Source organism: Gouania willdenowi, chromosome 20 (assembly GCF_900634775.1).
Source record: "Gouania willdenowi chromosome 20, fGouWil2.1, whole genome shotgun sequence".
NCBI lineage: Eukaryota > Metazoa > Chordata > Actinopteri > Blenniiformes > Gobiesocidae > Gouania > Gouania willdenowi.
Window position 1 is genome coordinate 17,476,286 of NC_041063.1, and position 8,816 is coordinate 17,485,101.

Genomic DNA, 8,816 nt, shown 5'->3' on the forward strand with positions numbered 1-8,816 from the left:
GATTGAATCTAAAGCTTTTGTTACGAACAAAGGTCCTGACTTTCCTTTGCATTCGATATATTTACCTGTTTGTCAGTCCCTTAGTTACTCACTGCTCATATTGCAGAAGAATGTAATACTTCCCTCTGAAAAATTTGAAAACCCAGTTTTTCTCCTGCTCAGACAAATGCCTGAATGTCACTTGGCAGGAATCTGATGTGTTGATGCTGTTTTTACTGTTACACACACCTCGGGCACTAGGTTTATGTTATTTACTGATAATGGCTTTTATCAGCTGGATAATTCTACACACCACCATAGATTGCATACAGTAGCTACATATTAATACCTTCTAAGGTTCGAAGCCGAGACAACTTGCAATGAAATCACACAAAATCGAGATTGCAAAGTTGTGTTTTTATTTATTTGAAGTGTGTGGTATAGAATGTGTATCATGTCAGACGATATGGCTGTAGATCCAAGAGGTGAACTTGTTGACCCTGGTGTAAACTCCAGGCAGGTTTGGTCGTCCACACCCGGACCCCCAGCTGACAATCCCAATCAGGAACCAGCGACCCTCGTCTAAAGTCCGACAGGAGAGTGGACCCCCAGAGTCCCCCTACCACACAAAAGCTGTCTTATTAAAAAGAAACATGGAAAGGTGATGGTGATTGATGCAGAAAGATCAAAGCTCACCCTGCAAGCATCCCGCTCCCCAGATGGGACGCCGGCACACAGCATCCGGGGGGAGATGGGGCCGTAGCTTTTCTTGCAGTCAGACTGGCTTACTATGGACACCTCGGCTTTCTGCAGCACTGAGGGCAGCACTTTATCTAGATTGAGGAAAAATGAGAGTACAGATCAAGAAGGAAGGAACATTTCATGTTTGATATGCTCAATATATCCACAATCAATTACTCACCTTCCTCAGATCTGTAACCCCACCCTGTAACAAAGCAGCGGTGGCTGCTGGTGACAGTGTGAGAGGATGGTGGCAGACACACAGGATGCACCAGAGGGCTTAGCGAAGGAGGCCAGGGCTTCTTTAGCTGCAGCAGGGCGATGTCATAGTCAAACATGTGTGCATTGTAATACTCGTGCACCACAATCCGCTGAATATCTGCCGTGTATTTGGCACTGCCTTGTGTAAGCATGCCAAGGTGAGCAGTCCAGTAGCGTGGGTCAGAAAGCCTGCAGAGGTCACGGGGGGGTGAACACTGAAATATGGCAGTTTGTATTTATTTTGATAATGACTCATAAAACAGATTCTGGTGCGCTGAAGCAACATTAATATCAGAAATAGCATAGACTCAAGTTAAACAATAGAGAAAAATGCTTTTATTTATTCATCACTCACTGATATCTCCTCTACCACACAGGAAGTAGCTCACAACTGCTAATATCTCCAAGAATAAGGTAGTAAGACACGTTCTCTTTGTTTTGTTTTGTTTGTGCTTAATGTTTAACAATGTCAAAAAAAAATAAAAAGACGTTGATCAAAAAAAAGAAAGACAAATCATTCGTTTTTGCAAGAAAACTTGTCACAAAAACAAAGGTTTACTTTGCAGCATAAAAAGGGATTTTGTGAAAATTAAGAGGTGAAAGCTTTATCTACATTTTAACATGGACCACAATCTCAGAAATATATAATCAATTAAAACACATAACTAGATCCGGCAAACCTGTCTTTGGCGAAGCAGTGGGCAGCAGAGATGAGCCAATCAGAGGACAGGACCGATGCTCCACAGTAAAGGCTTCCAGAGAAGTGAAGGCTGACCTGCCAAGGCCACTCCCCCTCCTCCGAGTTAGCTCCGCCCACTATACGGTCATTTAAGGAGCTCACCTTGTTCAGGGCAGAAGGACGACCACAAGCTGCGGAGGACACTGATGTTTACTGTCCCACAGAATAAGCCAACGCATTTTGAATTTTGAAGAAATATACTAATTCTTCTATTCAAAAATTAACATAATTACTTTAAACAACTGACACCCCATAACTCATGTGAAAACTCTGACCCTACATATTATTACTGAGGCTATTTTGAGCTGTTTCTTGATCTTTTGAGGAGGTTTTATACACAAAATGTGATCCTTGGAGTATTTGTTACACGCCTACACATTACCGCCCATCTGAAAGGCTGCACCATGGCAGCTCCCTCTTCAACAACCTTGTTAAAAAATGTGAAGCTTGATGCGTGTGTGTGTGTGTGTGTGTGTGCACTCATGCAATGACTGTGGACTCGGGTCATCTCAGTGCAGCAATTCAAGGTCACTGCACAGCAGATTGTAAATACACACTTTGGTAACACTTTGAGTTTTATATAAAAAAACAGACATTACGCTGTTATTATCTGTCATTAGCATGAACAAGGTGTCCTGAAGGCCATCATCAAGTGTCGTTGGCTAAGTTATGACACCTTTGGAGCTATGTTGGCATTTTTTGAGTTAAGTGGAGGGATCTAGTGGGGTTTGGTAGGGTTAGGGTAACAAATGACAGCGTAATATCAGCCTTATGTAAGAAAACTAAGTTATTATGAGGACATCAATGGTTGGGTGAATTTCTGACAGTGTGTGTGGGCAGCAGAATCCAAAGCAAATATTATTAAGAACAGATAGACTGAAGCAAACATCTGGAACTGCTGCTCAGCCTTTAAACCAACAACATTATAACAAGCAGAACACAGATGGAATAGTTCTCCTCCTTGACTGTAAGCTTACCACAATCTGCCTCGTCACTCTCATCCCGACAGTCAAAAACACCGTCACATTTTGCATTCTTTTTCAGGATGCAAGCCCCACTTTGACACTGGTATCGGATGGCCGAGCAAGTCGTTTCTGTCAAAACATTTGGAGCATACCAGAGGTTAAAGTTCAAAACAGGAGAAGGGCGCATCTTTGGAAAACAAAGACGGGACAACTACGCACCCTGTGTGCAGTTGGTTTCATCAACTCCATCAGCGCAGTCCTTCTCACCGTTACATACAAACAGTGGATGCAGACGACTGCTGCTGCCACAGTTCATCGGGGGTTTCGCTGTGAAGAGACAACATTTCTAAGACATAACTAACATCTCAGTCATTGACCACAAACTGGCCGACAAGTCTTTAAGTGTCAACTGTAAGTCCCAATGCCATTAGAAACAGTGTGTTTTCGTCTGTGATTGGAACGTTCCACAAGTAATGGCCACTCACAGCAAAGAACTTCGTCACTCTCGTCATGACAGTCGTCCAGCCCATCGCAGCGTCTGCTCTTTTCCACACATAAGCCTGTGTCGCATAAGAACTGGCTTTCTGGACAGGCTGTGGGATAAATTATTAAGGGCTCGTCTTAAAAATCCAAAAGTATTCAAAGTTATGTCTGTAGTTCTTGTCTACGTCTCCCAAAAACACGTAGTTACTGTATCTCATTCTGTGTCCTGTCTGTGGGTTGAATGCTTACGTTGGATGATGCTGTAGCTGCTGTAAGAAGCTTGAAAAGGTTGAGCAGAGTGACGTGAGCTGCTGCGAAACTCAACCTCTGAGTGTTGGGCATTGATCCGAAACACTGTGCGGTGTCCCACATAGCTGCCACAGAAACTGGAAGAGGAATGCAATTAAAGATTCACATATATTAGAGTGTAACCTTTAGATTAACATAACACGAGCCCACTCGTATCACTGGAGGAGTCTTTCATTTAGTGGAGTTGCTTACATGATCTCATTGACCTTCCACCAGCCGTGGTCACAGGGTTTCATGTCCTTTGGTTTCAGGACATAATTTTGAAACTGTAAAGCAACTCCTAAAGCTTTATTGGGCGTCTGTCAGAAAATACCAGACAGTCAAATAAATAACATCCAGCTCAGTGCATTGATGTGTCAGTGTATTGCTCACATGTTTACCTGTAATTTCCACGTACAGGCGGACTGTGGGGGGAGCAGGCTGGGGTAGAAGGGGCTGTAGATGTGACCACTGATGCCGGGTTCTGAGTGGGTCTCAATTTGAGATATACAGACTGAAATAAATGAGTGGAAAAGGTTATAAAGTATCTTTGATCCACGATAGCTAGGGCTGGGCGATATGGACCAAAACTCATTTCTCAATATTTTTTCTGAAAATGGCGTTATACGATATAAATCTCGATATTTTTAACTCAATAAAATCTTAACAGAAAGACAATTCTGGGTTAAATTTGCTGATTAAAATGCCGCACAGGCACATTTATTAAGAAACAGCTGCACAATATGTGTCACTTTAGTCTTTTTCTCCTCTGAAGGACAGCACGTGTGAGTGACTTCTGTAATGTGGTATGTTTAGTGGAAGGTCTGGGTTAGGAAGCACTCAAAAATCCACTTTTGATGCTGTTTTGAGAAGTAGTGAAAGCAGCGACTCTTAAAACGAGTATTTTAATACAAAATACATCAATATAGGCAATATTGTAATTTTCTCTATCGCCAAAATAGAGAACACAATATATCTTGACTCTCGATATATTGCTTAGGCCTAAAGGTAGCGCAGGTGTGGATGAAAACGTCTCATATTACTCAGATTATGATGCAAATGTGTCGTACTTTCCTCAGAAATGGCTTCAAAGTGTCCTTTGAAGCTCTTGTTGCCATGGGTCATCCTGAAGGAAAGCAGCATGACATTAGAAGTGGAGACGATGGAGACGGACGTGGACACTGGCTCACACAGCCTGCAGCACACGTGCAGAGGAGGCGTTAGAGCCCCAACATCTGTCATCATCTCCATAACTCCAACTGGACTGCAGACACTGTGGTGAGCACTCACTTATGCAGAATGCGCCCTCTCATGGGGAGCAGTGCGTCGTACACAGTGAGAGCGTCGCTCACACAGTCGCTGGGCTCGATGATAAAAGAAGTGATGGAGAGGCGGATTAGAGAGCCGGGGACAGCAGTGAGCTTTACGTGGCAGTTCACACCCCCCCACGATGAGAAGACGTTCAAAGGAACCTTGGTTCCAGGTAGATGAGCATACAACTTGTCGACACACTTGGAGCCTAAAATACATAAAACCAGGGTTGGGGTCAATTTTAATTGTAATCGCGTAATTGATAATTACAATTATGGCGTTATTATAATTTAAGAAATGTGTTGCTGTCGTAATCATAATTAAAATGTAATTGGGTTTAGATAGATCACTATGTAATTGTCGTGAAAATTCTATAAAAATTTTCAATTATAATTGAATGCAAAACTGAGGAACCATGTTACAGTTCTATACATATTAACAACTATTAAAATATGTTTCATAACAAGCTTTCCCACATTTTACCATTTTAAAAAGTTGAAATCGAGGGGTATAGACCCCTTAACGGCCCACCTCACGAGTGACGTGGCTGGAGGTAAAAACAGGAAGCGCCGCTGGTAAAGACTGTGGAGGTTAGTAATGTTACAGCTTTGTTGTGTGTTTGGGTGCCAGAATAGGAGAAATAACGTCAGTGGATGTAAATTAAAATTTTATAGGATTCTAGCGAACACTCGTGCTCATAAAAAACGAAGAAAATTGTGATTTTGCCTCCAGGCTTAAGCCCCGCCCAACAAAATACGTCACAATGTTTACAAACAAAGGGTCTATACTGACACAAAAAAAGCTCAGACACCCACACTGAAAATATTAAAACCTATATTTTCATTGATTAGGAAGCCGAACAAAGTAACCAATGGATAGGAAAGAAATTAGATGATAGATATTTGTTTTTATTGTATTTTACAACAGATTTAGGACCTGTTAACATGTACATATCAAGACGCTAACGAAAAGCTAACACGAGACTTTACTTTTTTAGGGTTATTTATTTCAGACTCAGTAATTGCGATTAAATGTAATTGAACTTTAGTAATTGAGGTTGTAATTGTATTTGACTTTCTGATGATAAAAAAATTATTGTAATTTAATTGTAATTGGAAAAAATGGCCGTCACTGCAATCGTAATTGAACATTGATAATTGAAGGCGTAATTGTAACTGCAATATGTGATTCACCCAACCCTGCATAAAACCTCATCAAACACATGAGTTGTGTACTATCTATTGACTCAGATTGGATGTTTGGCCTACCTGCTGCATTTGATGAGTATTCCGAGCGCTGAACACCTGAAAAGGAAATCAAGGAATTGTAGGGCAAATAGACACATTTACACATTGTTCGGTAAGCATGCACATATACACACACCATTGATGAGGATGGAATCAATGTCCACCGGAAGACTGAGCAGGTAACCCACAGATGATCTGTTCTTTAAGCTGGTGTGGACGGAGTCACGGAGAATGGCACCGATACAGTCCTCACACACTGCAGGGCTCTTCAGTCGAGGAACCACAAATATCATCCAGAAATGGACCAAAACGCCACCTTTCCCAGTATTACTTAAAAAAAAAAGACATTTTTATTAAAGCTTAAGAGATATTCTCAGGGGGAAGCTTAAAATTCAACAACAAATCTTGAATAAATCCTTAAAGTGGTTGTACTTAGTTAATGCTTTTCCTAACAGGCCTCCTGAGGTACCTGAGGTCTGAAATGACTGCTTGCTTGTAGAGTTTGGCCACAGAGGACATTTTGTACACATTGCTCACCTACGAAACACCAACTGTTAATTGCACACTGGATTGTGTAAATCATGAACCACACAGATACAAACCACATGTTGTATGTTGTTTGCCATGGACACAAACTCATGGGACTCGGCCTGACGGTACTCGGGGATAAACTCCACATTGGCAACGCGAAACATCCCCGCAAAATACACGCCGCTGTTGCTTTCCCTGCGAACTGAGAAGATAAAGTCAAATGCTTTTGCACTTGTTGGAACGTCAGACTCACTATGGCTTAAACAGACAACCTGTGAAGAGTATTTAGAAAGTGAAAGTGGAATATTTTTGTGTCCATTGTGGATTCACATTATGTTTTATAACATTATGAGAAATGTGTGTGTGAAAAAATCAGCTTCTATTTTCTGTTATTAGTGGTTGCAAAATTTGCAGAAACAAACTGTCACAGCTTAAAGACTAATCATTGGTTCTCAAACGTTTCCTTTTTGTTGCACCTCCTTTAAGGAATGGACATTTTTAACAAAATGGGTCAAAATTTAACTTCATTTGATAAAAAGTAGTTTAAAAAGTTTTATAAAAAGTGTCAAAAATGTTCTTCAAAACTGATAAAAATAACATAGAATGTGAAATCACATATTTCATGAAAGTATAGTAGTAAATAAATAATGAAGCAATTATATTATATATATATATATATATATATATATATATATATATATATATATAATACTTGTTTCCACGTTCTCACAGTTTGATAACCAGTTGCCTAATGTGATCAGGACCACAGGTGCCAACACTTGGTTTTAGACTGTGAAAAGTGAACAGGACATTTAATCATAGTCTTTGTGCAGAAAGACTAAAAGCTTGAAAAAAAACAAGAAAAAAAAACAACAACTTTAAAGACCAGGATCTTGAAATAAAAAATAATTATTATTCAAAAGTTACTTAAGTTTCTTTTTTTCAGAGTACCATTTTTAATTGAAGCACTGTTTAAGTAACCACTGTCCAAAACTATGAAAAACAAGAAAGGCCATGTTGTCTGGAGGCATTAAAATTAAAAGTTCAATAAAAAAAATACTACAAAAAACTTCTGATTTCAAATAAATTGCAATGTCTTAGGAAGTGTGTTTACCCACTTACAAATAAAGACCCATAGCAGTGACCACATGACGACCACCACCACAAAGACCACAGCTGTAATGATGATAGCTAAGTGAGGGATGTTTAACAGATAAGCCCAAAGCCTCTTCAGTCCTTTAGGCTTCCTCCTGGTCTTCCTGTAGATCCTACAAAGCTTCTTCAGAGTGTGGTCCACAGTGGAAACCTCAACAGACACATCTGCAATCTACAGACAATGAGAAGTGTTTGTTAATTTCAGGCGCCTTTAAGAGCGTTGATATGATGGTTAATGGTGCTGAAATGACACGAGACGTGAAGGGCACGAGTGAGCAGCACAGACTCATTGAGAGGACAATTACGCCTTTCAGTTGATTGCAAATACTGGTGGAAACATAACTCTGCCAGCGTCTTAACTTTTTCATCCCAGTGGACCAATCATTCCATTACTGAATCCCAAGAGCACACGGCTGAGGCCATTTTTCAACATATGGGGAAACTTTAGTTTGCAGAAAATCGAGCTGGCTTAATTGTGAAAGGAAACGTCTAAAAGCAACATCGACTCCATCAGATATCGAGTTACCTAATGCACATGTTTTATTCATATGGTGTCATCCCATACGGTGCAACTGGTATTCGATCCACAAGTTAGCATGCTATAGATTTACACAGGAAAAATATGCATACAGTTTTACACAAATTAACTTAAGTAACAATATATGAGCCATGACCACATGAACAGACGGCTAATGTCACCCTGGAGAATGAAATTGTTAAGAATACATCTTACTCACACTGGCCGTATCCCGCTGCGACACATCATCCTCTGCGCTTGTCACCTCATTCCCCTCTTGCTGCGTTTCCATGACGCAGGCATCACCTCAAGCCCATCATCATCTGATTCCTGACTTCTGATTTTTAGAATACATTCTCATCCGCCTTCATAAAACAGGACTGCTCCAGAGCACTTCGAACCACTGATGGGATCTGTCGCCGATGGTCGTCTGAAACCAGATCCTCCAGCGCAGACGAGCAGCGGAGAAGCAGAGGACTCGCCCGATGTAATGCATCTCCTTTGGTTATATGGCTAAGGTTTCATTCATTACCATTCATCGCTACTTGCCATCTAACTCATCTGATGTTCATGGATGAATTAAACACAGAAAAAGCAGC

At 40.7% G+C, this 8,816-nt stretch overlaps 1 protein-coding gene across 3 annotated transcripts; it reads right to left on the reverse strand.

The window, feature by feature from the left end:
* Positions 1–375: 375 nt before the first annotated feature.
* On the reverse strand, positions 376–8,728 carry tmprss7 (transmembrane serine protease 7). 3 transcript variants are annotated; one of them, XM_028434195.1, is made up of 18 exons: positions 8,438–8,728; positions 7,668–7,872; positions 6,617–6,747; positions 6,484–6,551; positions 6,151–6,344; positions 6,036–6,071; positions 4,747–4,975; positions 4,527–4,582; positions 3,858–3,970; positions 3,670–3,776; positions 3,418–3,554; positions 3,171–3,278; positions 2,905–3,012; positions 2,698–2,814; positions 1,662–1,851; positions 902–1,170; positions 676–812; positions 376–598 (listed from the first exon to the last, which is right to left on the reverse strand). In XM_028434195.1, exons 1-18 carry the CDS (start codon positions 8,507–8,509, stop codon positions 437–439), a joined length of 2,439 nt encoding a protein of 812 aa, XP_028289996.1. In that variant the 5' UTR covers positions 8,510–8,728; the 3' UTR covers positions 376–436. The 3 variants fall into 3 exon arrangements, with proteins under 3 accessions (XP_028289996.1, XP_028289995.1, XP_028289997.1); XM_028434194.1 differs by having other exon boundaries at positions 4,527–4,651; XM_028434196.1 differs by lacking the exon at positions 8,438–8,728 and having other exon boundaries at positions 4,527–4,651; positions 6,617–6,740; positions 7,668–7,802.
* Between the last annotated feature and the right edge of the window lie 88 nt (positions 8,729–8,816).